The sequence below is a fragment of the Cadophora gregata genome (assembly GCF_030347475.1).
Source record: "Cadophora gregata isolate MNR1 chromosome Unknown scaffold_15, whole genome shotgun sequence".
Lineage (NCBI taxonomy): Eukaryota > Fungi > Ascomycota > Leotiomycetes > Helotiales > Ploettnerulaceae > Cadophora > Cadophora gregata.
Window position 1 is genome coordinate 1,653,943 of NW_026695938.1, and position 26,787 is coordinate 1,680,729.

At 47.9% G+C, this 26,787-nt stretch overlaps 11 protein-coding genes across 11 annotated transcripts; 7 read left to right on the forward strand and 4 right to left on the reverse strand.

The window, feature by feature from the left end:
- Positions 1-315: 315 nt before the first annotated feature.
- Positions 316-990, forward strand: ONS95_005179 (uncharacterized protein; the record flags this gene model as incomplete). The annotated part of the gene is made up of 1 exon (XM_058498577.1): positions 316-990. One exon carries the CDS (start codon positions 316-318, stop codon positions 988-990), a length of 675 nt encoding a protein of 224 aa, XP_058352091.1.
- A 3,032-nt stretch (positions 991-4,022) lies between these two features.
- Positions 4,023-4,964, forward strand: ONS95_005180 (uncharacterized protein). The gene is made up of 3 exons (XM_058498578.1): positions 4,023-4,299; positions 4,351-4,379; positions 4,435-4,964. Exons 1-3 carry the CDS (start codon positions 4,091-4,093, stop codon positions 4,695-4,697), a joined length of 501 nt encoding a protein of 166 aa, XP_058352092.1. The 5' UTR covers positions 4,023-4,090; the 3' UTR covers positions 4,698-4,964.
- A 383-nt stretch (positions 4,965-5,347) lies between these two features.
- On the reverse strand, positions 5,348-6,891 carry ONS95_005181 (uncharacterized protein; the record flags this gene model as incomplete). Its single annotated transcript, XM_058498579.1, has 2 exons — positions 5,348-6,505; positions 6,673-6,891. The coding sequence occupies 2 exons, from the start codon at positions 6,889-6,891 to the stop codon at positions 5,348-5,350; spliced, it is 1,377 nt and encodes a 458-aa protein (XP_058352093.1).
- A 1,426-nt stretch (positions 6,892-8,317) lies between these two features.
- Positions 8,318-10,136, forward strand: ONS95_005182 (uncharacterized protein). The gene is made up of 4 exons (XM_058498580.1): positions 8,318-8,794; positions 8,858-9,201; positions 9,269-9,701; positions 9,822-10,136. The coding sequence occupies exons 1-4, from the start codon at positions 8,476-8,478 to the stop codon at positions 10,088-10,090; spliced, it is 1,365 nt and encodes a 454-aa protein (XP_058352094.1). The 5' UTR covers positions 8,318-8,475; the 3' UTR covers positions 10,091-10,136.
- A 758-nt stretch (positions 10,137-10,894) lies between these two features.
- ONS95_005183 (uncharacterized protein) lies at positions 10,895-12,014 on the reverse strand. Its single transcript, XM_058498581.1, has 3 exons — positions 11,933-12,014; positions 11,678-11,854; positions 10,895-11,557 (listed from the first exon to the last, which is right to left on the reverse strand). The coding sequence occupies exons 1-3, from the start codon at positions 11,939-11,941 to the stop codon at positions 10,985-10,987; spliced, it is 759 nt and encodes a 252-aa protein (XP_058352095.1). The 5' UTR covers positions 11,942-12,014; the 3' UTR covers positions 10,895-10,984.
- Positions 12,015-12,627: 613 nt separating this feature from the next.
- On the reverse strand, positions 12,628-14,915 carry ONS95_005184 (uncharacterized protein). Its single transcript, XM_058498582.1, has 8 exons — positions 14,672-14,915; positions 14,381-14,612; positions 13,938-14,314; positions 13,797-13,889; positions 13,630-13,740; positions 13,473-13,570; positions 13,090-13,401; positions 12,628-13,037 (listed from the first exon to the last, which is right to left on the reverse strand). The coding sequence occupies exons 1-8, from the start codon at positions 14,713-14,715 to the stop codon at positions 12,763-12,765; spliced, it is 1,542 nt and encodes a 513-aa protein (XP_058352096.1). The 5' UTR covers positions 14,716-14,915; the 3' UTR covers positions 12,628-12,762.
- Positions 14,916-15,603: 688 nt separating this feature from the next.
- On the forward strand, positions 15,604-18,104 carry ONS95_005185 (uncharacterized protein). Its single transcript, XM_058498583.1, has 2 exons — positions 15,604-17,792; positions 17,851-18,104. The coding sequence occupies exons 1-2, from the start codon at positions 15,680-15,682 to the stop codon at positions 17,874-17,876; spliced, it is 2,139 nt and encodes a 712-aa protein (XP_058352097.1). The 5' UTR covers positions 15,604-15,679; the 3' UTR covers positions 17,877-18,104.
- A 553-nt stretch (positions 18,105-18,657) lies between these two features.
- ONS95_005186 (uncharacterized protein) lies at positions 18,658-19,224 on the forward strand (the record flags this gene model as incomplete). The annotated part of the gene is made up of 1 exon (XM_058498584.1): positions 18,658-19,224. The coding sequence occupies one exon, from the start codon at positions 18,658-18,660 to the stop codon at positions 19,222-19,224; it is 567 nt and encodes a 188-aa protein (XP_058352098.1).
- Positions 19,225-19,773: 549 nt separating this feature from the next.
- On the reverse strand, positions 19,774-22,255 carry ONS95_005187 (uncharacterized protein; the record flags this gene model as incomplete). The annotated part of the gene is made up of 4 exons (XM_058498585.1): positions 19,774-20,861; positions 20,913-21,461; positions 21,712-22,026; positions 22,123-22,255. 4 exons carry the CDS (start codon positions 22,253-22,255, stop codon positions 20,032-20,034), a joined length of 1,827 nt encoding a protein of 608 aa, XP_058352099.1. The 3' UTR covers positions 19,774-20,031.
- A 1,131-nt stretch (positions 22,256-23,386) lies between these two features.
- ONS95_005188 (uncharacterized protein) lies at positions 23,387-24,868 on the forward strand (the record flags this gene model as incomplete). Its single annotated transcript, XM_058498586.1, has 7 exons — positions 23,387-23,576; positions 23,633-23,652; positions 23,709-23,745; positions 23,799-23,866; positions 23,918-24,291; positions 24,382-24,477; positions 24,535-24,868. The coding sequence occupies 7 exons, from the start codon at positions 23,387-23,389 to the stop codon at positions 24,866-24,868; spliced, it is 1,119 nt and encodes a 372-aa protein (XP_058352100.1).
- A 545-nt stretch (positions 24,869-25,413) lies between these two features.
- Positions 25,414-25,658, forward strand: ONS95_005189 (uncharacterized protein; the record flags this gene model as incomplete). The annotated part of the gene is made up of 2 exons (XM_058498587.1): positions 25,414-25,510; positions 25,564-25,658. 2 exons carry the CDS (start codon positions 25,414-25,416, stop codon positions 25,656-25,658), a joined length of 192 nt encoding a protein of 63 aa, XP_058352101.1.
- Positions 25,659-26,787: the final 1,129 nt, after the last annotated feature.

The window sequence follows — 26,787 nt, forward strand, 5'->3', positions numbered from 1 at the left end:
ATGTCTGTCAAGATCCACACCGACGAGTGCTTTGCAAAGGCTCTCGCAGGTCATCCCGCGCATGCACCCCTGCAAGCTTGTTTCGTACACCTCAAAGCAAGTACTCAAGGATCAGGTTAGATGCTTGGATAGTCTCTTCTCCCAAGCTAGTCTTTCACCTCTAAACCGATGCTTGGCACAGCTCCTAGTTTCAGCCGACGAGACCATCGATTACCCTACGCTAGATCTCTTAGCTGAATCTAGAGACGAGAGATATCGAATTACTTCACTCTATTTCCCGGTACACTCACTGCAGATGAACAAGTAGTAGTCGATATGCTTCGAAAGGTCAAAGGCATTATTCTGATCAAGGGATGTTACGGTAGTGGCAAGACCCAGACAGGATTGCGACTCATCGTACGCCTGTTTGCTTGTGATATCTGGCATAGATTATCCACGGCTGCAAGTCAGAAGACTCAGACAGCTGCAAAAGTCGAGGAACAGGCCACAAGTCAAACAACCAAGGAGAACGAAAAGAATGACACCTCCCGAGATCCCAAGATTGAATTCCTTCCACACCAGGATCCCGACGAAGAGCAGCCAGTCCGTGTCCTATGGACTACTGAGTCAAACTTGAACGTCGACAGTTCAGCACATAGACTCTTCGAGTTCTGTAAGCTCACCAAAGTCAACATACGTATCGTACGTGCATACGCTCTCCAAGGTGAAAAGGAGAGCGTTCGTGGGCACTACGTGCAAGAAGAAATTTTCGACCCGCTTCCAGTGTCCGAGCAGTTTGCAAGCGAGTTCCTCTTAGAGGCTCGTATTCGAGATAAGGCCAGAGCTACGCTCGATCTGCACGCGAGTGGCGACAAGAGGCGAAGACTCACAAATCTAAGTCTAAGTCAAGCTATGATCCAGGAACTTGAAGCTGACGAAGACGATGATACCAGATATCAAACCCTTCGAAGCTTATTTCTTCGTGTCGAGAAGAACGCCGAGGATTTATGATAATGAAACAGATGGGGTCTAAGCGTAGAGAGGATAACTTCGCACCTCTCTCCTTTACTCTCTTCCTTCCTACATGCGTTCGCTCTCCTTAGCAAAGCTTCGATTTCGATTTCTTATTCCTTCTATTGATTCTATTAAGTTAATTATTAATCGACTTGTTTAATTAAGCACGCAATCCTACTGATTTCTTAGGTTCAAATTAGGCTATATCGCCTTACCTTTTACTCCTATTCACGAATCTCCCTCGATTTACGTTAGGAAAACAAAAGACTATCTCTCGACGTGGTTTTCTACCTAAAAGGAGGTTTCCTATGTTAGTAACGCGAATATAAGAGTAAAGGGAGGTTGCGGATATATATCGAGAGGCCTTTGTGCCGGGGATATTAAAAGGCCTTCGTACCGTAGATCAGTTGGAGGCTATACACCCTCGGCAAATTCCTTTACTACGTAACACCCTTTGATTAAGCCGCCGCTGTGTTTTTAAGTGTTCCTTTGTGCCTTTAGCTTATTGTTCTGTGTTTTAGGTGGTTTTATAGCCCTCGAGCTTACTCTCTTACTATCGAGAGCTAAAGGCACTAGTTCCTACTAAATATATCTTACTTACCTTTTTAAAGTAAAATAAACACACGATTAGATAAAACAGAAGGGGTTTAAGTGTAGAGAGGATAACTTTGTATCTCTCTCCTTTATTCTCTTCTTTCTTATATGCGTTCGCTCTCTTTAGTAAAGCTTTAATTTCCCTACTTATTATCCCTTTCTAGGTTTTTATATATATTTAAAAGTGATCAAAGAATCTACTCTAGTGTCTTTAGTTCTTTATAATATAAGGATAGAGTGGTTTTATAGCTCTCGAGCTCGCCCCCTTACTATCGAGAGCTGAAGGCACTAGTTCCTGCTAGACATATCTTACTTGCCTTTTTAAAGTGAGACGAACGCACGATTAGACCATAGTAACATTCGGATGTTGTTGGGACATCTTTTACAAAAGATCTTATCACAGACGCAAGTCCTTTTTGCTACCAACTCTGGGGCAATTCGTCATGAGCTAGCTACGTCATTCAACCCAAGTCTGATTATTCAGGACGAAGTGGCTGGAGCTTCCGAACTGTCAACAGTAGCTGTCTGGGGAGCATATACGTCGGCAAAAGGCGTGGTCCAGATCTACGATCCGGCACAGATGGAGCCAACACAAGTACATGCCCCTCGGCCTAATTTTCCAGACCCTTTCTGGAAGCAAAGTAGCTTGTCAGGCCCTGAACGCCTAGAGCGAGCTGGTATTACGCCTGCTGTACTCTATTACCAGTACACATGCTACGGAAGTATCTCGCTGATCATCATAACCGCGTCTCAGTTGTCGTGGGTGACTCTATCCAAGGAGAGAGTGCTCATTTTGTATTCGGTGACTGGGTGACTAGCTCGAGATTCGAGAATCACATCCTTAAACGGCGATAGCAAGAGAATGGCAGTTACTAGTACCCGCGCTGTATATGGAATGGTTGATATCCTCAACCCGTGTATTTTCAACACCGACAATTACGACAAGGTCGGCATGAGAGGACCAGGCTTTGATCCGTCTGTAAAGCATGTGTTCGCCTAGTGAAAATGGGCCCAGGACAAGGCATTCACGTGCACTATCAAAGCACGCGATTCTCGTCAGTGCCTGGCCTGCGATAAAGTTGGGCATAGCAAGAAGGATTGCCCAACACCGGATGCCAAAATCGAGTGTAATAATTGCAGAGAACTGGGTAGGTTTACTATTGAAATAGTCAAAACCTAGGCTAATATTTGAGAGGTCACAAGCGATGAGACTGCACAGAGCCCAAGCGGAACTTCGGGATTCTCAACTGCAGAGGACACAGTACAATTCTTAAAGGAGTTTCCCAGGCTCAATACACTTTGCATCATCCTTGGATCGAATGGGATCCCGTGTACTTACAGCAACGATCATCATACATTAGACTTCATCGAAGTTAGAGAAAGTCTTACGGCATTGAAGGTGGGATATCAACATAACTGGTGGAGGCAAAGAGACCGAAGCCAGTTCGACCAAACTGTTGCTCAGTATATCACGGAAGCCGAGAATTGAAGTAATTCCATCGCAACAAAAAAGCCAGATCAGGAGCGAAACCCTCACTTGAAAGTCGAAGTCTCGTTGTTGATCAATGAATATTCTGCTCGTTCAGACACTGAGATACACTACATCGTACCAAAAGATCCACAGTTTTTGCAAGTCCTCTTTTACACTAGAAGACCAACGGGTCAGGAATATCCGTCCGATACTTGTCCACACTCCTCGGAAGATAAATGCGCCCGATGGATCGAAGTCCTCGATTGCTTCGCATGCTGCTTTCCGAATGGGGATTTACTTTTTGAAAATCCAGTCGTTGAGGACGTACGGTATATGTACGGCAAGTGATAGAGTTTCGTCATACCTCGTCCTTCGTGCCCAAGGCTTTACCCAACATTACTGCTCCCAGCGTGAACCTTCCGGGGGCTGTTGCATGTTTAGATTCTGGTTGGTTTTGAGGCATCTTGAATTCTCGGCTGGTGCTCTTCCAGCTACATGCAAAAATTCGCCCGCTCAGTTGTCCTCATTCGCAAGGCCTACAGTACCCTGTCGGCTCGAATCAGTTTACGATACTCATTCAAGGATGATAATGGTGATGGAAGAGGTACCGTTAAGGGAGATGACTGATGCTAGAGCCGCTCCTTGTCCTCTGCCCTTGGGGAGTCCAATCATTAGTACATAACAAATAAAGTTCTTTGGCTCCAGTATTCAATTGGGGTTTCCGTGATAACTTTCATACATTATGATGGAAGACACTGGACTCTAATCGGCAACCACATTCAGGTATCGGTCCAGCAGTGGTTCTTGTTTTCTTCGCTTGACACCCCTGAGTCAAGGATGCCCAAACGCGTATGCTTCAGCTTGAACAGCCAATGAGCATCATGCCAAACAAATCCTTCACATGCACCGCCTTTAGCCTAACTCCTTCGATGCTGCCTACCGTGAGATATAAAACAGCCATTCTGCCATTCGATGGCATTCTAAGCTCCCTGCAGTTGATCATTAGGATTTTCCTGCTTACGAACCAATGTGATGATTGCGCCACTTTCTATGATTACTCAGGCTTTGCCATTCACGACGTGGACTCAAGAGCCGTTGAGTAGGGAGATCGTGAGTTATGGGGATCAAGGCCTCCCAACCGTGATTCCTGGAGAATCGCCGTTTAGCTTTTGCGACGAATCACGTCCGACAGATCTTCTTAGCATTACATCCATCAGTCTCTGGCCGCAGCCACTGTACATGTAAATAAACCGCTTATTCCGCGACGTCGTAATCTGCTGACTTCAGTGCAGTAATGATGACTTCATCGTCACTATCTACGGTATATCGAGTCATATTCTCCTCATGACCATCGTTTCAATGTTGACATCGAACAGGGGAATTCTCGCAAAACATCACTGCAAATTCAACCATGAACTTATGGGTTGACTGCGGCAGCCACTGCAAAGAATACGGAGCAGAAGAAGGCTCCGGCGAAGGCGACTCAATAGAGTTTTGCGACGTGACAGACGTCCAACAACCGAACAGAAGGCAAGGATGTCCGATGGAGAAAGGTGGTGCCATCCTGTCATACGAGTTTTTCGTCTGGGATATGTTTCTGCATCAGCCGGTATGTCCACTACGATCTTCGCGATATTGAAGTGTAGGTTCTGAAGCAAATATGAAAGTACTAACAAGCCTATCTCTGGTACAATTTCACGTTTGATATGCGAACCAAGGAAAGAGAGAGGATGTTTTGTGTGACTTCTGAAGTTTGCTTGCGGTGGCACGATGAGGATAAGAATAAGCATTATCCGGGAGGGCCATACCCTTATTGTCAATGGCCTCGATGAAGGAATTATGAACCATGTAACGAATAGCTAGATTATATTCAATCTCAGGAGAGGGAACCGTTAAACCGAAGGGGCTGTACTTTCTGGCTGTTGGCATAATGTACAGTGACGTGTTTTTGACGTGTTTAGTAGTTCCACTGATAATATCACTACAAGGTTCATGAAATAGTGACAGATATATGGCATAGCCATGTCAGTTCTAACTGAGCATGTTAGTAGTTTGATTATGCTCTAGCTCGGGGGCAAGGACTTTGATAAATGGAAATGACAACTTTGATATCTGGGCGTGATGCTTGAGAGGATGAAGTGTCGAGGCTTAAACAAGTACAAAAAGAAGTAGGGAGAAACCGTGCGATATCAGGCCAATTATGAATTTACAAATTATTCTACAATTATATTATTTGTGCCTCTTAAATACACTGTTGAAACTACACTTCAGCTTCCCAATCGTGCCCGATTACCCAGTGATGACTTCCACATCCTCCTCGACCGGAATGGGGAGCAGCCACCAACAAGACAAACACAGCAGCATCATTACCATTACTACAGGCAGCAACGTCTGGATACCATACTCATTGGCAATCACCCCAACTAGAAAGGGAAACACGCAGCCACCCGCACTCCCCAACGCGCACGCAAAGCCCACCGCTGCAACATGCAGGCTCTTATCAATCAGTTTGGTTTGCATGATAACGGCCTCGGGAAACAATGGGCCAAGCGAGAATCCAATCAAGGGCACAACTATAGCTGATGTGACGAGGTCGGACCGGATTGTAAAGACAAGATGGGAGAGGATGGTTACGATCAGGCAGGTGGTGATGACACCCTTGCTGTTGCCGACGAGCGGAATCAGGAAGCCGACGATAATGCGACCAGAGGTCAGGCCGCCCCAAAAGGCGAAGGTCAACATACTTCCAGCGTATGGCGTCTGGGCTCGGTGGTCGATTGCAAGGGTCATGATCCAGTCGGCAAGCGAGATCTCAATTCCGGCGTAGAGAAAGATGATGATGCTAATAAGCCAGGTAGAAGAATCGCCCAGTGCTTGTAATATGAGGTTGGTCGGCTTCTTGACGGGTACAATATCCTTGAGAATCACTTGGTCATGTAGTAACTCTGGTTCCGAGGGAGCTCCGTGTTGCAAGCGGTACTTCTCACCTGTCTTCGAGAAGAATGCTGCTGTGGAGGACAACAGTTCTACTACAGAGGCGAGCGCCATTAAGTAGTAGAAGCCGTACCACTTCCAGCCCAGCTTGCTGATAACAGCGTTTGCAACGACAGGAGCAAGAGCTGCGCCCAGGCCATAAAAACTGTGCAGCGAGCCCATGATGCCGCTACTATCGGGCATGGTACCGATCCAGACATTCCATCCCGCGTCCACCAGCCCACTCCCTAGACCTGCCAGGACGAAGACGAGAATGAGGATCTGGTATGGAGGATGCATCGCGACTGCCAGGAAAGCGATGACGTGCAAGCCAGGCCCAAGGATGGCAATTCCACGCTGACCCCAGCGATTATGTATGGAGTCACTGGAAAAAGCGGCAAGGGTGTAGCCCACGACGGGGGATAGCAGGAGGATGGATACGGTGAGGTAGTTGGCGTGGTAGTATTTTTGAAGCTGCATGTATATCTCCAGTCAGCATCTTTATTCTGCTTCATGGTATATACATTGACTTTGCTGCTGGGGTTACTTTACATACATAATGGATCATAACCTAGAGTCGAGACCGAAATAGTCAGCGAGATTCCTCAAATACAGAACATCAGCGCATGGAATTCTCTCACCCCATATGCCCCATCCGTCGCTCCCACAATAAGGAAGCCGTAAAAGGTCGCTGCGACCCGCCATTTGTTGGAGCCTGCAGATTCATCACCCAGAGCATTAAAAGACGTCAACGTCGGCGTACTTCCATCCCTCACCCCCAGCATATCACTCTCCATCGACCGGATACTGGAGCTTCTGCTTCCCCCCTGCAGCAGGGGAGTGACTTCGGTTGCAGGCATTTCGGACGCTTTGAGTGCTTGAGTGCTGGAATCCTTGTAGCTGCAGCGCAGATAAACTGTCGACGGTGAGGATACGCAGCTCTCTGAGGCACACGACAGCGAAAGTGAGTAGGAGTGAACAGTGTCACCTCCTGCTAATTCTACAGACAGAAGAGAAAGAAGATAAACAAACAGTCCTTGAAAGCGATTTCAAAAATATCGAGAAAAAAGACTTGACAAGACAGCGACTCGATCTACGTAATACACTGTCTCACAGCTCTGTTGTTGTTCTCGGGTCAAAAAACTGCCGTGAGCACAATGCTGTGTCTTGGGAGCGATTTCGCAGATGTGGGCATGATTTTCGTTCTCACTGTTCTGTCACGAATCAGGACCAGCCCTAATCGGCCTTCTGGTGGAGGGACTAGGTATCGAGAGCTGATGGCTGAACCAATTAAAGACTAAGAGCCAAGGACTAAGGCTGTCAACCCGATCGCCCGAGACAGACTGCAGATCACGCGTTCCACAAGTTTTAACCTTTCCTCTCTTGACGTATTTCAGAGATCTCAGAGGTTCTTTTATCCTACCATCAGATATTGTAGCCTTCACTTATCTCAGACCTGCATCTTGTCGTTATTGGACTTCTTGCATTAGCGTATTGAGATCCAAGTGTCTAAGACGTGACCGGGGCTTATTATCTTTTATTTTCCGAGCCTCTTTCACCGCCATCTGCAAGCCTCCTCCTAGCAAGATGTCTTAGAACTGATCTCAGGAACATATACATACGTTTACATAGCGGAAAGTATCGATCAGAACAGGATAGAGCAGCACTCGGGATACAGCATACATGTACTGTATGAGGTTAGTAGCAATTTCTCTGCCAAAGCAAATTTCGGTGCAGTTGCTTTCTAAGTGCAACGATTGGTCCACAAAGAAATGTAGTCATCGATCATAGACACATGGACCCTTAAGTTACATGTGATATAAAATTTCTCTCGGGTATTGGCTGTGACTTCTTCAAACAACAACAAAAGCCGAAGGAAGAAAGATCGTAAGCTTCTCTACCTGAAAGGTCTGAAAGGAAGTACTCAAGCGGGCCTGTATTTATACCTATTTTCCATGCTCACCGAGCAGCATGTATCTAATGGAGATCGCCACGCACTTTCACATGCGAGTGACTCAGTAAGAATTCAACCCAATTTAGAAAATACAAACGAATGTGAACAGCACTGCATCATTGACGCAGCGGTGAGACCTGGTCTCGCAGAAGAGACCATGCTTTAACCTGCTGCATAGGATCCCAGTTTCATTGAACGCTAGTAGAGAGATAGCATGCGACACTGTAGACTCTTAGGGATAGGAACATATCATAACTGATATCTGTTTTCGCTAGACCGTGCAGATATAGCTGCAAAGCAAGCAAACAAGTAAACAAACGCTAAACAGATCAAGTTGAGCCATTAGATGCTGGGCACACAAAGTGTTTAAAGAGAGTGATGTTCCGTCTTAGTGTGCAGGTTTTTTGTTGTCGATATCACAGCTCAGAAGATCTCAAGGACATACCTCTTTCTTCATTTCATCCTTTATACTCTGTCAAACGTTTCCACCATGGGGTCCATCGGCATCAGTGAACCGGCTTTGTTCTACCAGAGTGCCTACACGACCAAGCACCCTACCGTGGTGTCTGCTTCAGGTCTGTATCTGACGCTTGAAAATGGCCAGAAAGTCCTCGATGCGACGTCTGGTGCTGCCGTGTCGGGAATTGGGCATGGCAACAAGCGTGTGAAGGACGCCATCATTGCGCAATTAGATAAAGTCGAATACGCGCACCCGGGCTATTTCCAGAATACGCCGTCCAACGATCTTGCGGATTTCCTCATCCAAAGCACAAATGGAGAGATGGCCAGAGCATGTCTCCTTGGTTCAGGTATGATTCCAATCCCTCAATGTCGTGATAGAACAAGCCTTGATGGCTAACAGTCGAACACAGGGTCTGAGGCTATGGAAGCAGCTATGAAGCTTGCACGACAGTATCATATCGAACTCTCCCCTGGCTCACGTCGACTCAACTTTATTGCTAGAAAAGGCTCCTGGCATGGATGTACGCTTGGCACGCTCTCTCTGGGAGACTTCAAAGCTAGGAAAGAACTTTTCAGCTCCATGCTGCACACCAACGTCACACATGTCTCGGCTTGCCATCCGTACCGTGGTCTCCGCGATGGCGAGAGTGTCGAGGAATATGTTACCCGGCTCGCACAGGAATTGGAAGACGAATTTCAAAGGCTAGGCCCCGAGAACGTTTGTGCATTCGTCGTTGAGCCAATGGTTGGCACTGTAAGTATTCTCTTCACTGCACGTGTTTATTGCGACTTGAGACACTGTAACTAATACAATATACCAGGCTCTAGGTTGCGTCGTCGCCCTTCCCGGCTACCTCCAAGCAATGAAAGAGGTCTGCCACCGCCACGGAGCGCTCATCATTTTCGACGAAGTTATGTGCGGTATGGGACGCACGGGCTACCTGTATGCCTGGCAACATGATGGCGTGGTTCCGGATATCCTCGCAGTGGGTAAAGGGTTAGCTGCTGGATATGGTACCATCTCGGCTCTGCTGCTGCATCAGAGGGTGATTGATGGCCTACGTGCTGGCAGCGCTACTTTCGAGCATGGACAGACCTATCAATGCCACCCAATTGACGCCGTGGCCGCTTTGGAGGTACAGCGCATCATACAGGAGCAGGGTCTGGTCCAGAACGCACGCAAGATGGGCAACTTGTTTGGGGAATTACTGAAAAAAAGATTTCAGGACCACCCTCACGTTGGTGATGTCAGAGGTACGCAATGGACCCAACTAAAGATCTTACAACCCCCGGCTATTTCTAGCCTTACCTCTCCTTCCCGCGTCTTGAAACTTTGATCAAAAAATAACCAATCAACTAACTATTTCTTCGCAGGGCGTGGCCTTTTCTGGTCCATCGAGTTTGTCGCTGACAAAGCGACCAAGACCCCCTTCGACCCCAAGCTAAATATAGCACGTCGTTTCCGAACGCGAGGCCTCGAGAAAGGCTACGATGTTTGCCTCTTCTCGGCTCAGGGCTGCGCTGACGGATGGACTGGTGATCACTTCCTCCTCGCGCCACCGTATATAATTACCAGCGCAGATGCCGAAGAAATCGTATTCCGAGCCGGACGTGCAGTGGACAGCGTGTTTGCCGAGCTGTAGGTAATTTTGCTTTGGTAGATGTCGTGCACTAGAACTAGAAAATCGGAATATATCATATATGTTTACTTTTTCTACCTTAACCGAGCTGCACTAGTCACTGCATGATCTATCTGCAGGACGGGAACAGAAGTGGGTCTGTGTTTGTTATTCTTCGGCTACTGAGCTACGACCGATCGGCCGGACAAGACAATACACAGCCCTCCTTGAAAATGCTTGTACAGAGAATCATATGCGCTACATGAGATCTGATCGTAAAAGGAACGGACCGTATGCATGCCAATCCGGTCCGTGCCGTAGGCGGAGAGTCAATTCGGTTGGCGGCTCAATGAGAAGACAACCGAGACACCATTCAGTCTTATCGATGATCTGCGTGCTCCACACCTGCAACTCACAGCCTACAGCTCGTCAAACATAGTTTATGCTAAGCATTTGTCCATACAACGCCATAGAATGTGTTGCCTCGGACAATTATACGGCCCATGTATGACAATTTGAGTTCACCGCTTTTACATTTCAGGTGAGCCAAAACGCCACAGGTCCACATATGGATGTACTTACATGCCGAATGCTTGTTGCGGTACTGATGAGCGACGAAGTGGTGGAGGGATACGGACCTGTCTCCTGTCTCGCTGGTTGCTGTCAGGCTTGAGCAGATGTCCAAAAATTTGCGGTCAGTGACCGAGTCACCGAGTTGAGGAAGCATGGTGAGTTGTCATGTAGCTGTTGTGGTCAGTACTGAGTTGGAAGCCAGTCAGACCTCCATTCATGTTGGATACGGTGTCAGATCAGTGGTTATTATCTCAAGTCGAGTAGGTGATTGATTGTGTTTCGATCTAAAAAGATTCCCATCCATAAAATCTCGTTCCTACTAAGTGAACAAGAGCACTATCCAATTTACCCTGTATGAACCATACTTTCAATCTCCTCTAAACACATTTCAAAGTCCTTCCAATGGTCCATAATTACTGAACACCCAGCCTCCAGGAGTACCCTCTCCATCGCCTCCCTATCCTTGCGCTCCTTGTGGCACCCTGTATACCCAACCACCCGGATTCCCGCCTCCCGCGCCGAAATTACCCCAGATCTGCTATCTTCTATCGCAACACACTCTTGTGGCACCCGCCTCAATGATCGCATCGCATGCAAATATATTGCAGGATCGGGTTTCGATACAGGCCATTCCAACGAACACGACGCGCTGAAGACGTCGTCTGCATCAAAGAACGCTCTCTGGCCTGCCTTTTCCAGAGACAACCGAACGCGGCGCAGTGCAGAGCCTGAAACAACTGCCAGGTGGAATGTTTGGTCTTTCACGAGCTCGCTCAGTACCTCGTTTGCGCCATCACAAGGCATGAGCTTTTGTTCCAGCTTGGCCATCACAAGCTCATCTTCAATGTTGGCATAATGCTGTAGTGCGGCAGATGAGAGTGGGGCTTTGAAATCGTACATTTCTGCCAGTATTTTCATCTGCGTGTGTTAGCCATACTCTATAAAACAATTTGTTCCTGTTTATTTTCATTTGCTTCACGGCGGATCGAAGCACTCCGTAGCTGCTCCTACATCATCGTCCACTTGCTTGCTACGTACCATATCCTCAAAACTCCGACCGACAAACTCGGTCTGGAGTTCAGGGCCGGTGAAGCGCCGGGGAATGTTTTGGCTGGCGAGGATCTCATTTGTGAGGTCGGCGGAGGCTTCGAAGGCGAGCGATTCGGACAACACGAGCGTATTGTCGCAATCGAACAGTATTGTGGTAATCTTCTTCTGATTCTTGTCAGTATGATAATACAAGTATGGAGCAGAAATGGAGAAGCGGAAGGGGTACAAGAGAGGAAACCATACTTGCGTCATGTTTGCAAGCTGGGACTTGTGAACAGAGATTTCTCTTTTCCGTGTTCAAGAGCGAAACTAGCAAAACACTGACGTCTAAGATCAATACTCATACTTAATCCACTGGAACCTGCAGTTATCACTGCTTTTTACTAATGCATGCATGATGAAATTTAGTTGCTATGATTCAAAGCTATCTATGCATGCAGTTCAAGCTACCGGCATGTGCATAATCTAGTATCATATCACATTTCACATGCCGGAGATCTCCACCCCAAGCCTCATGCACATACGGAAATCACAAATCAAAACTGGCGGTCTAAGAAGTCCCATCGTCATCCGGTTTGTCCCGGTTGGGCAGATGTAGGTTTGATGTTCGGAAATGGTGGCGTTTGTCTTGGACTCACCGCTCGGGCTGCCCCGTTCGAGATCCGCGGACAGACTGAAAGCTCCAAAGTAAATGTTCGCTACCTACGACTGGGAGTCTTACAGATTTGTTGGTTTTTGCTGCCGGACTCTAAATGTGAGCCCTCGCAGTTAGTCTGTCGTTTTCCAACGTCGATTGATGCCTTGAATTACTGTTACTTCCGTAAATGTTAACGGAAAACCCATTGTTGTCGGGTTTTGTTTTAATAACAAAGATTGCTTTTTTTGTGACATATATTTCATACGTGTGGTGGGCAGTTTCAGGTATCATGGGCGATATGTAGGCAATAAAACGATTGTTTTGTTGTATCTTAATACGAGATGACATGTCTCGATCCAACATCAAAGGATGTGATGCCAAAATTGACCTTGTCCATTCTCCGCGACACCACATCCCATTTCCATGCTCGTCATAGCTAATCCTTTTTCAGGAGGTCAGGGTAGTCGTGAGGGCCTGTGAGGTAGTTTTGCAGCGCCTCAATGGAAGGCGTGAAGAAGTACTCGCCGCCACGATGGATAACCCAGTTGTCGAGCTCGACTCGCTCCTCACTAGGCTGTTTTCCGTCCGGAAGTCCAATGGAGCGCGGTGGGTGATGGGCGAGGCGTTGTCCGACGATGGCGTCGATACCTGGGCCGTTCTCGCCGACGTGCTTGGTCTTCTTGTCAGGGAAATGATGGTTACTAGCCCAACCTGGAGATCGTTAGAAGCTGTTTTTATAATGAGAGACTGAATACATTCTTACGACTTGTCAAGAAACTGTAGCCCATGCGAATATCACTTTGGTAGCACACAAATATGAGCCCACGCTCATTTTTGTCGTCGGATTTGCTTGCAGCCATTTCTTCGGGCGTCACTTCACCGCCGTACGATATACCACGGCGGATGATGACTGCGTGGTCATGCTCAAGATCCCCACGGGGTCGCATTTTACGAATGTGCGCCCCAAATGGGCACCTATCGTGCTTTTCCATAGGGTGGAAGTCAAAATTGTTTGTTTCATGATACTCGGGTTCACCTTCCTTGTCATCGTGCGGACTCAGATCAACAGGCGTTCCTGGAGGTTTGGTTCATTAACACAGAAATTTAAAATGAGAAATACAGCAGTAAGGGGAGCTTGGTACACACCATTCTTCCACCGGCCCATGAGATATGCGGCCAACTTTTCCTTCGGATCCTTAGAATTTTCCACGAATGGAGCTCTATGCGAATTGACCTCCAGCCATCTGAGAAGGTATTGTTATCTATATGTCTCTCCCATACTACGCGAGATGGAATAACGTACTTGTCAAACTCGGGAACAAGTTGTTGCAAATCGCGGATAACCATGAAGCTGCCATCCGTTGCCCAGTCTGGTTGGCCCATCTCATCGCCCTCATATCCGGACAAGATCATTCTTGAATCAATCCAGTAAGCTAAATGTAAATCAAAGGATTACATGGTTTTTCTTACCCTGGTTTAACAGCTGGTGGTTCCTTATCTTTGGGCGAGAATTCATCCAGACCCTGGATCTTGGGCTGACTTATGCCATCTTTGAAGCCGAAGCTAAGGATTGATTAGTAACAGCTATCAGAAACATGGCAGAGGGCTCACTGTTCTTTACGACCTGGACGGGAAGCACCCACACGAGTCAATGGGAACTCGACGACAGGGTCGTTGCTCAGCACATAAGTGTCCTCGTCAACGTCAGATTCTTTGAGGAAATGTTCCTTCACTCGGTTGACCTTTTCGACCATATCCTGCTCGATACTTGACGACACCATGATGACTCCGTCAATCAAGCGCTCTTTCTTTTCGCCTTGAGGCTTGTATTGCTCACGTAACTCGTCTGGGTTATCCCAGCCTTCGTACACGAGATCAGTGTACATTCCGATGCCAAAGAGCCCTCCACGCAACTGGCGTTTTCTGAAAATTGCCGCCATTTTCTTGTCTTTCTTGACAGCGGCTTCATCAAAGACGAACTTGCCCAACTATCGATTGTGCATTAGCACCTTTTCGGTATATTTGTAAAGGCTACCATAAAGATCACAACTTACGGCTGCCAGTCCGGTCGAAGAGAAGGAGATATTCACTCCAGTCTTGGGCAGCAGTCTGCTGGGCCTTTGATCTTTGGGAAGCTGTTTTTCTTTCTGTTTCGCATCTTTCCATGCCGCAGCGGTTTCCGCCGTCGTGATTTCTGGCACGAAAGCCTTGAGCTGCGCTTTGAACTGCTCGGGCTTTCTGATGCGGAAGAACAGAAAAGTTTGGAACTTTTTGGGCAGGCCAGGCCTGAAAAAACATGTTAGCAAATGAAAGGCGCTGGTCTGGTTCTTTTCAAGCGGGATTACCAGATGTCGCCCTGAATGTTCGCCTTCCTGATTAACGAGGTCATAGCTATGTCTGGTTGTAGAACTCTGGAGTATCACAATGTTTGCTGCAATGAAAGACCCTTCGAGATCCGGCTCAAAAGTGTGAATGTGCTTTGCCTTTTTGAGACCGGGACACTGCAAGACTTTGACAGTATCTAAACTTTCAGTCTATACCTTTTCCAAAATAGGATCCCAAGTGAGAAAGAATGAAAGTAACTCTACGAGACCCGCGAGTCCCAATCAATTGTGACCATGTTACTGATATGTATGAAATCGCTAGAAGCAGAAAAAGTAACCTTTGATAAGCTGTAGATCATCCCGATAAAGTAAATACAAACCAGCTGTCTGCAGCTGCAGCTGGTCGGTAATAGCTTTTCAGAAGGACAATGTTTCATTGTTGATATACACGCCTCTTGGCTGCGAACAAGAATGCTTGAGCAAATAAATACCTCAGACACTTTAACTTCGGTGCGGCCGCACTAGCTGCAGGAACCTACATTGAGAATCTATTCCGGGCCTCCCCATTCGTCTTGAGTCTGGGAGAAACAGCATCAAAGACATATGTGTCACAAAGTGCTTGCATAGAGGCGGTGGGAAAGTCATATCTATGCATGTAGCTTGGAAAACAAAATGCACCAAACCAAAATGAAATGAAACAGCAGTACTCCGCGGAAATGATTTGCAATGATTTGTAGGCCGTTGACGGATCGACAGTCAGCAGCACTGTTGAGAAAGTAAGTCAGATAATGCAGCGCAGTGGAGCAGGCAACAAGTAGAAGCTCTGAGAAGTGATCATCATCCTGTCATTGCTGTGACATAATGATAGGGATCATGGTATGTCCGCCTGTCACTAACAATAAATAACGCAGAGATGTGGGGAGGAATGTCTCTATTTCTACTCAAACGCCCATCGTCGACTTGGTGCTTTACATAGCTTCTGCTTTTGTTCACCTCTCTTACCTCAGAGGAAGAAAGAAATCTGCCAAAATGAGGCCTCACTATACTGGATTGCTCCTTGGAGCTGTTACCGGTGCGGCTCTCGTTAATGCCTCGGGTCACTATCTACAGGAGGCAATGAACGGCGAGCGTGTCTCTGGTTATGCCTATCACGATACTCCTAAATGGGAACCATCTTTCACCAATGAATCCCCGCCCCTGAACGGTTTCCGTGTCTCTCGCGAGAAATGGAGTCTTTCGTGTAGTAGCAGCCAGCGCGAATACGAATGCAACAACGCCATAGATGGTAAAAATACCACAGACTGGCGCAGCGAAGCCGGGCAAGAGGAACAAAGCATCACGGTTGACTTGAAACTCCCTCACTCAATGAACGCCATCGTCATCCTGCCACCCATCAACTCTGGGTTCGACGGAGTAATTACCCACCACGAGGTGCACGTCAGTGAGGATGGGAAGAAATGGAAAGGTCCCATCGCATACGGAAAGTGGCCAAACTCGACTAGACAGCGGATGTCCGTCTTCGATCCCGTGCCGGCCAGGTACCTCAAGCTCACCACCCGCAACACAAACGAGACGAGCAAGTCATGGGTGGGCATCTCCGAGCTCAATATCTATGCAACTACCTACACTATCCCGCAAGATCCTGCACGCGGTATCTGGGGCCCGACAGTCAACTTTCCTGTGATTCCTGTTGCCGGTGCCCAGGAACCGTCTGGACGTGTTGTTGTCTGGTCATCGTGGGCCTCGGATCAGTTCCATTCAACGCCAGGTGGGAAGACGGCCATGTCACAGTGGAATCCCCTCACGAAGGAGATTTCTCAGCGTGTTGTGACCAACACGCACCACGACATGTTTTGCCCGGGGATTGCCATTGATGGCACAGGCACGTTGATTGTCACAGGAGGCAACGATGCCATGGTGACCAGTCTATACGATTCCGAGAAAGATCAATGGTTCCCAGGCCCTGAAATGCATCTTCGACGTGGATACCAGTCGACAACCACTCTCTCTGATGGTCGTGTCTTCGTGATTGGTGGTTCATGGGCTGGGGGCTCGAATGTAGCAAAGGATGGCGAAGTATATGACCCCATTGCCAGAACTTGGACCATGTTGCCAGGTGCTAAAGTGAAACCCATGTTGACCGACGATATGGAGGGTGCCTGGCGAGCTGATAACCATGGCTGGTTGTTTGGATGGAAGAATTTGACCATATTCCAGGCTGGTCCCAGTGTGGCCATGAATTGGTACTCTGCAGCTGGATCAGGCGATGTCAAGAAGGGTGGAAAGAGAATGGAGGATGGAGACTCGATGTCAGGTAACGCGGTCATGTTCGATGCTGTCAAAGGCAAGATCCTCACTGTCGGCGGATCCCCTGACTACGAGATGTCCTGGGCTACGGCGAATGCTCATCTCATCACGCTGGGGGAGCCTGGCGAGATAGCAAAGGTCGAACCAGCAGGAAAAAATGGTACAATGCACTATGAGCGGGTATTCCACACTTCTACAGTGTTACCGGATGGAAAGGTTTTCATCGTGGGTGGTCAGATGTTCGGAATCGCATTCAATGAAGAAAACGTGCAGCACGTCCCTGAGCTCTACGACCCAGAAACCAACTCATTTATAGAGCTGCAGCAGAATAACTTCGCCCGCGTATACCATCATCTCTCTATTCTCCTTCCCGATGCACGTGTGCTGACAGCTGGTGGTGGTCTCTGCGGTAACTGCTCCGCCAACCACTATGACGGTCAGATATTCACCCCACCATACCTCCTAACAGCACTTGGGGAACCCCGTCCGCGTCCCAGCTTCACCATCAAACCATCCAAGCGTGTCGCTGTGGGAGGTATGCTCTCATTCTCGACCGCAGACCGAATCGCCAGTGCCTCACTTGTCCGCCTCTGCAGCACTTCCCACACTGTCAATACTGATCAGCGCCGTGTCCCCCTGTCTTTGTACCGTTTCTGGCTCACCAACGCTTACCGTGCGCACTTGCCCACTGACCCTGGTATCTTGATCCCCGGTCCGTGGATGCTCTTCGTAATGGACCAAGACGGCGTCCCTTCTATCGCTCAGTTTATCATGATCACGGTGGACGGCAAGAAATCCGCTGGCCTTCTTGATGAAGAAGAGAGTGAGGAAGAGTGTAAGTCCTGCTCATCTTTTCTTCGAGATTTTGTTGCCACTGATACTGACTGTACTAGTTTCGAGGATGGATCTGATCAAGTAAGTTTTGGGAAACGGATGCGGAGGAGTAGATTGTGATGATGACGATTTGGGAGTAAACATCCGAGCGTTCTGTTTTCGAGGGCACGTTTTTCGAAGAAGGTTCGTGTCCAGTAGGATCTAATCCTGGTGCAGAATTTCTTCTAGGTTGAAATTTTCTGTAGAGATATGTTCAGATAGTCGAAAAGCAGGCGGGCGAGAATAAAATCACGTGAGATTTTGTATCTTGGAGCCAGATCGCAATACCTTTTTTATTTCCAAATGTGCTTGTTGTGAAATAAGACTCCTAGGTTCCAACTAACAGACAGAAACAGAACTCATGATGATTTGTTTACTCACTGGATTAGCTGTAAAATCAGAATCATATTGCACGATGATATAGCGAACAAAGTCGCTTAATCTCGCTTCGAAGTGTAAATAAAGAAATGCTGCACGCTACGTGCAAACATGCTTGAACACAGTCATAGAACTTCGATAAAAGTTATTTCCATCGGTGAGGATATCAAAGGATATCGTACAATCAGACTTGGTGTCTCGAATTGTTACAACATTCACCATGATCTTCTCCCTCACTTTTGAATCTCCTCATGAACGGTGTTTCCGCCCAGGATAGGATGAATATCATGCTGTTTCTACCAGCCTAGGCAGCTGAGATTATCTCCCAATTTATCTGTAACCCAGTTCTCCTCAATAAATGCAAATTCAAGGACACGGCGAAGGAGTTTGCACAAGCTGGAGGTGATAATGATAATGGATCGGATGTAGAAATCACCCATTACGCTGACATGGATCACAAAGTTGGAGAAACTGATCTTGACAACAATGGCGGCGCTGGAATTGAACCTCTCGATCCCAGCATTACGAACCACGGCATCACAGTTTCCGATGGTCAAGTCAGGGATCGACTCACAAGCACGACTCCAAGCGTCTGTTCAGGTCACAGATCTATTCGCAAGCCTGTTGGCAAGCCCCGCACCAGAAAGCTTTCAGATAATGGCACTACGACCGATCAATCCACCACTACTAGTGGCAAGAAGACTATTTCTCTTGAGGAACGCGATGATTGGGGTGTCGAAAAGTTTAGAATGAACGAGGATGAACTCGGCCAGATCCGTAGGGAATACCACCTGATCCGATTCAAGTTCTTCATCGGCAAGACAGAAGACGGCAAAGACAAGGGACCAGACCACACAGATTATTTAACTGTCACAAATGATGAAGTTCGCCAATTCCTCGAGCTTCGAAGGAAGAACGGCGGCTACGTCTCTACACCGAGATACGAGAAGTCGGAGAAGTCGGCTGCTGCGAATCTGGCTGCGACTATGAGAATGGAAAATAAACTTGAGCGTTGAAGACTAATGGCTAAGGGTTTTTGGCCCCCCGCCCAGGCTAAAAAAAACCCCTGGACTTTCGCTGGCCCAGAAGATTGAGATGGCTCACATTGCTCAGGAGGGTATTGATGCTTCGGAGGACAAGGACTAGAGTGCTGGAAGATGAATTGGGGACCGCATGGGCAGCCGATATTGATGTGTCGATAGCGGGGGGCTAGTTGATCAATGCAGCTCTGCAGCAAAGGTGAAAGGACGGAGGTCTGTTTGGTTGGTGGTCTATTTGCCTGCTGTCGATGGCATGGTTCCGTGACCCTTTTGGATCTTAATTTGGTCTTCACATACATGTGCTCTTGCTCTTGTTTTCATTGAATCTGATATTGGGAGAGTATCATTGAGGCTGTCGTCATTCAAGGCTTGGTACAAAGGAACGAAAAAGTTTAAGACAGGTTTTGTCACAGCAAGACTAATCAGGGGATTCTACTTCTTCGTAGTCCACGTCAATGACAATGCCAACCATCAGCGAATCTTCCGTCCATGATCTGTGACCAATAATACGTAAAATCTCAATTATGCGCTCTACAAACATCTCACAATAATAGTGACTTCTTTAACCTGCGATATGCTAGTAGTTTATAATGGCTGCTATTTATTAGATCTTAACACAATCTTCATCCATCTATTTATCCCGAACCGAAATGCTGTCGCTTAGCTCACTAGCGTGGTACTGATCGATAGGCTCCTGTGACATTTAAGACCCACTCGAATCAAGGTTCTCCTCCAACATCTTCCTCTCGAGATCATCAATCCCCAAACATTTCCATCAACAAACTACCTTCCGGACCGTATATCATCTGCAATTTTCTCTGCGAGCATATACACCGTACCTTGTGGATGACCAGGCACAGAAAACGGTGCGATAGAATTGTCCACCACTCTCAGCCCGCTCACACCAAATACCTTGCCCTTGGAGTCCACAACAGCATTAGCATCACTCCCCTTTCCCATTTTGCACGTACTGGAGGCATGCCATATCTGTTGCGCACTTCCTCGGATATACTCCAGGATCTGAGCATCGGTTTGTACCGCAGGCCCTGGGGCGATCTCAGCGCCAACCCGAATAGCCTTTGCAGGGGTGGTTTCCCAGATCTGTCGTGCACGCTTGAAGGATGCTACTGCCACCTCAGCGTCCCTAGAATCCATCAACCAGCCTAGGTTTATTAATGGCGCGTCGAGCATACTCGGGCTCTTGATGGTGACGTTTCCTTTTGAGAAGGGCACGAGAATGCTTGGACTCACAGCGCCGATGATAAAGCCTGGGCCTCCCGGGAATCCGGAAACGACATGCTCTACCTCTGGCCAGTCTGCTGGGAATGCAGATAAAGCCGACCTTGTCGCTTGAGAAAAGTTCGACCGAACCGAGCTCGGAAGCTTCTCAAACCCAAAGTAACCTCCTGCTGAGCTGTAAGGTCCAGCTGCAGAATCGAGATACTGCGAAAGTGCGAGTGGTGTATCATCGGCGATGACTGATCCAGAAGTTGCTGTTGTAATGCCCCACAAAACGTTGAAGAAAAGAGGATCTTGGAGATTTTGACCAACTCCCGATAGAGCTGAGATAAGGGGAATTCCCTTAGCCGAAAGGACCGCCGCAGGACCAATACCTAACACATGTCAATGAGGTAATTTCAAGTGGTAGCTACCAGTCTTCATACCAGATACCATGAGGAGCTGTGGTGAGTGAAAGACCCCAGCAGAAATGATGACCTCCTTGTTTGCTGACAAAGTGTACTCCAGCCCTTGCGTCGAGACTCTCACACCAACCGCTTTCTTGTTGCCATCAAAGAGAATCTTGGTGGCCTGAGTGTGGGTGTACACGATCAGTTGCGTCCGTTTGATCGCATCGTCCAAGTAACTGCTTTCGGAAGTTGATCTTGTGGCGTCCTTTGGAGCTATCGTTGAAGTAACCCAAGCCCCGCCAAGCAACGAGCCACTGTTGAAGCCAGATCGACTAAGTGCAATACCAGCGGCCCGGAGCGCACCCGAGAGAGCGTTGATCGTAGGATCGACCCAGTTCCCGTAAGACACTTGTAGTGGACCCCCTTTTGAATTGTCAAATGCAGCTGGGTCGTACACTGGAATTGCGTTGGAAGTTGCTCTCTTGGAGAGATCTGGTGGGGTGAAATGTGCGGACTTTTGGAAGAAGGGCAAGAGGTTGGGGAAAGTGTAACTCTGGTCTCCAACGTGATCTGCCCATCGTTGATCTGGATTTGGATTAGCATGTGAAGCGTCAAAAAGATGGTGCAGTCGAAGATTGAGATTCGACGATCACTTATCAAGAGGGTATTGGCAATCAAGCCACAGTCCAGCCACCACAGAAGCGGCGGAAGCTATTGGAGCCGGATCTGGTTCATTTCACAAGTTTCTTGACATGACGGACTCTGTCTATCGCAGACACGTTCACGAGAAGAGTGGTTTGTATGAAGTTTGAAAGACATATATGAAAGTTCGTACATGATCCTTTGGTACCTCTAAGATACGCCATTGTGTTCAAAGCTGACGAACCTCCCAAAGTCTTTCCCTGAGCATAATGAATTTTGCGATTCGCGGCACCAGCTTGGATCTCGGATACCAGTCCCCAATCAACGAGAGGCTGTTGGGGGAACGATTCGGTCGTGGCTAGGACGGGCATCACCAGTCCAAGATAAGGCACGACACTGTTGTTGCCATTCTCGACTTCGTAGAAGCCGCCAGCTTCAACAACTGCCACGGAAGCAAACTCAGCAAGACGGGAAGCAATCGTCAATCCGGCGGTGCCTCCGCCGACGACTGTGAAAATTTTGTGAGCGACAGCTTCCGCACATATTTTTTAACAGGCAGGTTGGGCATGTCTGCGTCAAAGAAGAGGTCGGGGGTGATCATTACCTATATAGTCGAACGAGGCATTTGTGCCTGGAACTCCGAACGCACTAGATGGAAGCCTAAGTTGTCCGGTTTTGCCAGTGGCAAGCGTGCAACACAAAGTCAACAAGACTAACAAATTGGCTGAGAGGAACATAGTCGGCGCGAGTGACGAATGAAACAAACGAGGCGCTGGGTAGCCAAAGATCTTATGGACGGGACCAAATCGAACACACTTGGAATCCTAGTCTTCTACGCCAAGGATCAAGGTTGTCCACTCACCGGGGTCGATTTTGAGATCCTGGAACCTCATTCCTTTTTTGGTATGGACGCTGCGTGACGCAAGCGGGATGAGCGGACATCTCGACTTGCTTGAGACATCATCCCGCCTCTGCCAGGATGTGGGAATATTCCGTGATTATTTGAATTGGCAAAAGCATGCACGTCCAAGGGTTTATGCGGGGTTCCTGTCATGCACATTGGTGCAGGTACAACGCGGGACTTCTTGGGATTCTGCATGACCAAAGTAGAAAGTACCCTGCCTACTACTACTGCAGAAAGACATTGACTCAAATGCCGTCTCAAGGGGTCTTCCGCTCCTGAGCTTCAGCTCCTGAAGCAAAAGAGGGATGACTTTGCGGAGGAATTGCCAGTCCGGATCTTGCAAACTCTATTTCTGAGACATTGAATCCTCCCCAATAACCACGCGACCTTTATTGAGAGCTAGTCCAGACTAAATGAGCTCCTCCCAGCAAGGAGCACCCACCGGTATTGGATCATCCCGCGCCGCCCTTTGACGGGACGATCCTTCCACCCGTCGTCGACTATCAACGAGAGAGGAATCAAGTGTTATTTGATGGCTTCTCTGCGACTCTTGCTTTGGGCATCGAGATCGTAGCTCGATCCGTGAGTGTTCTAGTGTGCGGGTTCTTTAACGACATCAAAATAAAGAAAACTGACGGGAACGGATCGACAACAACACTTCAAAGACCAATAGCCTGCAAAGATTACCGAAACTTTGCAGAAAGGCAAATAATCATCCAATCTCTATCATCGCCGTCTCAGCTTTAGATTCGAAGCTGTGCCAGCCATCACATCCGGGGAAGTCGTTCCGATTGGAGCCCACCGGGGATGTCTGATGTTGGCAGGCTGGGTACGGAAGAGAGGCTCCACTTGCCGAAGTTACAAATAATTTACAAACCCCATTTCCCCAGCTTTCGCTTCTCAGACTTTGTCTGATCAACAATGAGAGCACCGAGCTCGAGCCAGCAATAGTCTCGAGTCCACGATGAATTCGAGTGAGGTCCTTGGTGCGTGGCCACCACCACCCGGTGTTACTCCGAACTTTGATAACCCAGATTCCATTGCGTGGAGGGTCATTACGGCAGCTTTGATATCTCCCGTTGTTTCCATTTTCTTTGTTCTAATGCGGTCATACACGAAGAGATTCATCTTTCATCGGTTCGATTGGGATGACTGTAAGTCTTACCTTCTGTGGATTGGAAGCGGGAGTGACTGACAATGAACTATACAGATGCCGTTATCATAGCCTTTGTAAGTGGAGTCCAGCATGCCGCAGCAAGGCTTCCGAGGTTAACAGTACTCAAAAGGTTTTTGCGTTTGCGTATTCGGTGCTACAAGTTGTTCGTAAGGCTTCCAGGAACTGGAAGTTCTCAGGCGTCTACTAAGCTGTTCTGTAGAGACCCAATATGGCTCTGGCGTACACATTTGGAATGTTCCCCTTGAGAAGTACACGATATATACTAAGGCAAGTCCTCACCTACGTCTGAGACTTCGACCAGCTCTGACAAACACGAAGTTGGGAATACCTGGTGCAGTGACGTATAATATGTCAACGCTCTTCACCAAGGTTGCGATCCTGTTATTCTACCTCCGGTTGTCAACGGATTTCCACTTCCGATGCGTGACCTACGCCGTCATGTTTGTTGCTGTGGGATACAGTCTCGCGGGAGGATTCGCTTTCTTATATCTTTGTCGACCGCTTCCCAAATATTGGGACTTCAGTATTCCAGGAGAGTGTTCGAACTTTGGCGCTGCATTCCTTGCTGGTGCTGCACTGAATGTTGCTACTGACATTTCGCTGCTCCTTCTACCGTTATGGCTGCTTCATCCCCTGAAGTTGCCTCTGAAGCAGAAGATCGGAGTTACTCTGATTCTGATGACAGGTTCCTTGTAAGTCCCTGCTCGTTTATGTCTATAATCGTCAGCGACATTCTAGTTCTTCCCAGTGAAGATGGTAGAGTTGTTACTAACGGGATGTAGTGTCTGTGGTGTGAGCATATACCGATTGGCAATAATTCCCCCAGGCCTGAAAAATATGGACGCAACCTGGCATTACATACGGAATATCATTTGGTGGTAAGCTCATCTTTCTCGCACCTGTCTGCCTCTGCTCCATAATCTAATTCGTGGCAGCATCATCGAAATGAACACCGGGATAATCTGTGCTTGCTTGCCAAATCTCAAAGCCTTTGCCAAACGACATTTCCCCAATCTATTCAAGAGACCAGCGCCAGCTCTTGTCAGGCCGACAGGCTATATGCAAAGACCATCTCCACAGAGCCAGGTAGAAGCTCAAGGTAATCGCACTCGCTGGCTCAAGGGATACTTCTCCATGAACTCATTGAAATCGAGTAATGGCTCGAGTTCGTCTATCAAGAAGTCTGCTGCGACCGTATCCACGATTATATCTGCACCGAAAACGAGGAGCGAGTCGAGAGAAAGTTTACGAGAGCAGCTGACCGTGTAATGGCACGACCTGTGCCAGATTCAACGAGTCTGCCTCTGGAGTGGAAGAGAGACTATCACGTGACAAGTCAACTCGAATTCGTATTGGACCGCAGCGAAATATGTTTGACGAATCCGTTCGACCACTAGAGCTCTTTTATAGCGGCTACTGGAATGTGAACAGTAGCTACGAAGCTGTCGTAGGCTATGGAACACGGTTTGAGGTGTTGCGAGCCGTTCTGGGTACTTTGATGTTGGGTAGAAGACAACAACACCTACCTACCATGGAGTGTTGATATTGTTGTTGGCGAGGCTAAGTTTCCCCGTCGTCACCCACCCAGCAGAGCCTTATACGAGAACTCCTCTGGCGCTACGGATACAACGCGAGATTCACAACAAATACCCTGGTCGTTCTCAAGCAACACTCATCAACACATCCAGCTTTCAGCATTCGTCTTCAACTCCTGGCAAGATGGAGAATATATCCCAAGCGTTTTCAACCGCATTTCCGAGACTGCCTCACAGTATACACAACCAACCCGCTCAACTCCGACCAATACAATCACAATGGCTCGCGTACGAAGCGCTATCGTCAAGGGCAAGCAAGCCGCAAAAAACACCGTGAAGATCGCAAAGCAGGCCGAAGCTAAAACGACCCTCACAAGTACGTATGCTATGTTCGCTTCCCTCATTGCATGATTGCTGAGAATCCAACAGATCGCAAAACCATTGGCCTGCACGGCAAGAAAATCGTCACAGCCGCATACAACATGCGAAAAGCCTTTGGCATCCCTCGTCTGTGTCGCTCCTAGGAGGAATTTCGCGCCATCCGTCCCTTTGACAAGTACCTCCTCAGCACCGCCGTCTTCAACCAGATCCCCGAAGAATCCGCAGAGAAGCCACTCGTCATGATCACCAATGACGAAGTCGAGGCACTCATCGCGTGCCGCGCAAACACACGGCGACCATACAAAGAAGGGCGTGAGCTATGATTGGACTTGGAAGTGCCCGGGAAAGGATGCGAGGCGCTGGGAGGAGGTCACGAAGGAGGCTTGTTGGGAATATGAGACTGAGATGATTGATAAGATGGTGATCAAGATGAAGGAGAAGATTGAGGCTGCTGGTGGGGAGTTGGTGGACCCTCTTGTGTTGTTTTCAAAGAGATACCGGAACTACCAAGGCTGATTAGAGGAAGATGGGAGTGGATTAGTCTCGGTTCGATTGGTTTTCTGCAAGACAAGTCTTCTTCGGGCAGATTCTAATATATTCCCCATATTGTGACTTTGACCATCCAAGTCAGTTGCTATCCCTCGATACTCAAGATCCAACACGGCTTTGACGTGCTCCTACTATCTAGTGATGGATTCTTTGACAACCCCAATGCTGTATCTAGTATCGAGTTGTCCTTTCATGACATTCAATTCCTTGCTTCAAGCTGAGATGAGAGTCCATTCAGAACCGAACAGTATTTTACTCAGGATCAGGAAATGGCTTTCAACGCATCTTAGTCGTGACGTTCGACTTCTGTTCTTCCGCAGTCTGACCAAGCTGCCCTTAATACCAGCACCAGATTGAACTCAAATGGTCATCATGGCGAAGTTCATGTCACCGCTACGAGAAACCCTTGCAGAAATTCCATGACTCAGTGTGCAGAAGCAAAGGAATCCCCATACCTCTTGACTCCCATCGCTTACGTGGTCCTATGTACGACTCGTCAACAGCCCCAGTCTACAGGTTCGGATGTCAGCAGAGGTTGTGAGTCTAGGTCCAGATGCTCATCACACTCATTCGGTATATGAAAACAGAACGTCTGCATCCAAATTATCAGATCCGCAAATGCTGCTTGTCCAAATCCACCATAGTCCTGAAGATTGCCACCAGTCCACGCTAATTCACATCTTCAGAATATTCTTCAATCTGGCAGGTTCGCCTTTGTAAAAT

What these genes read in the sequence shown, in the direction of transcription:
- ONS95_005184 (XM_058498582.1), bottom strand. Translation starts at nt 14,715, where the DNA reads ATGACCTCGTTAATCAGGAAGGCGAACATTCAGGGCGACATCTG. An exon ending in AACATTCAGGGCGACATCTG is followed by an intron (nt 14,613 to 14,671) that starts GTAATCCCGCTT and finishes ATGTTTTTTCAG; the next exon opens with GCCTGGCCTGCCCAAAAAGT. An exon ending in CTTGTTCCCGAGTTTGACAA is followed by an intron (nt 13,571 to 13,629) that starts GTACGTTATTCC and finishes ATACCTTCTCAG; the next exon opens with ATGGCTGGAGGTCAATTCGC.
- ONS95_005183 (XM_058498581.1), bottom strand. An exon ending in GTCGGAGTTTTGAGGATATG is followed by an intron (nt 11,558 to 11,677) that starts GTACGTAGCAAG and finishes TAACACACGCAG; the next exon opens with ATGAAAATACTGGCAGAAAT.
- ONS95_005182 (XM_058498580.1), top strand. Translation starts at nt 8,476, where the DNA reads ATGGGGTCCATCGGCATCAGTGAACCGGCTTTGTTCTACCAGAGTGCC. An exon ending in AGCATGTCTCCTTGGTTCAG is followed by an intron (nt 8,795 to 8,857) that starts GTATGATTCCAA and finishes AGTCGAACACAG; the next exon opens with GGTCTGAGGCTATGGAAGCA. An exon ending in TTGAGCCAATGGTTGGCACT is followed by an intron (nt 9,202 to 9,268) that starts GTAAGTATTCTC and finishes ACAATATACCAG; the next exon opens with GCTCTAGGTTGCGTCGTCGC.
- ONS95_005185 (XM_058498583.1), top strand. Translation starts at nt 15,680, where the DNA reads ATGAGGCCTCACTATACTGGATTGCTCCTTGGAGCTGTTACCGGTGCG. An exon ending in AGAAGAGAGTGAGGAAGAGT is followed by an intron (nt 17,793 to 17,850) that starts GTAAGTCCTGCT and finishes TGACTGTACTAG; the next exon opens with TTTCGAGGATGGATCTGATC.
- ONS95_005180 (XM_058498578.1), top strand. Translation starts at nt 4,091, where the DNA reads ATGATTGCGCCACTTTCTATGATTACTCAGGCTTTGCCATTCACGACG. An exon ending in TGGCCGCAGCCACTGTACAT is followed by an intron (nt 4,300 to 4,350) that starts GTAAATAAACCG and finishes ACTTCAGTGCAG; the next exon opens with TAATGATGACTTCATCGTCA. An exon ending in CTTCATCGTCACTATCTACG is followed by an intron (nt 4,380 to 4,434) that starts GTATATCGAGTC and finishes GACATCGAACAG; the next exon opens with GGGAATTCTCGCAAAACATC.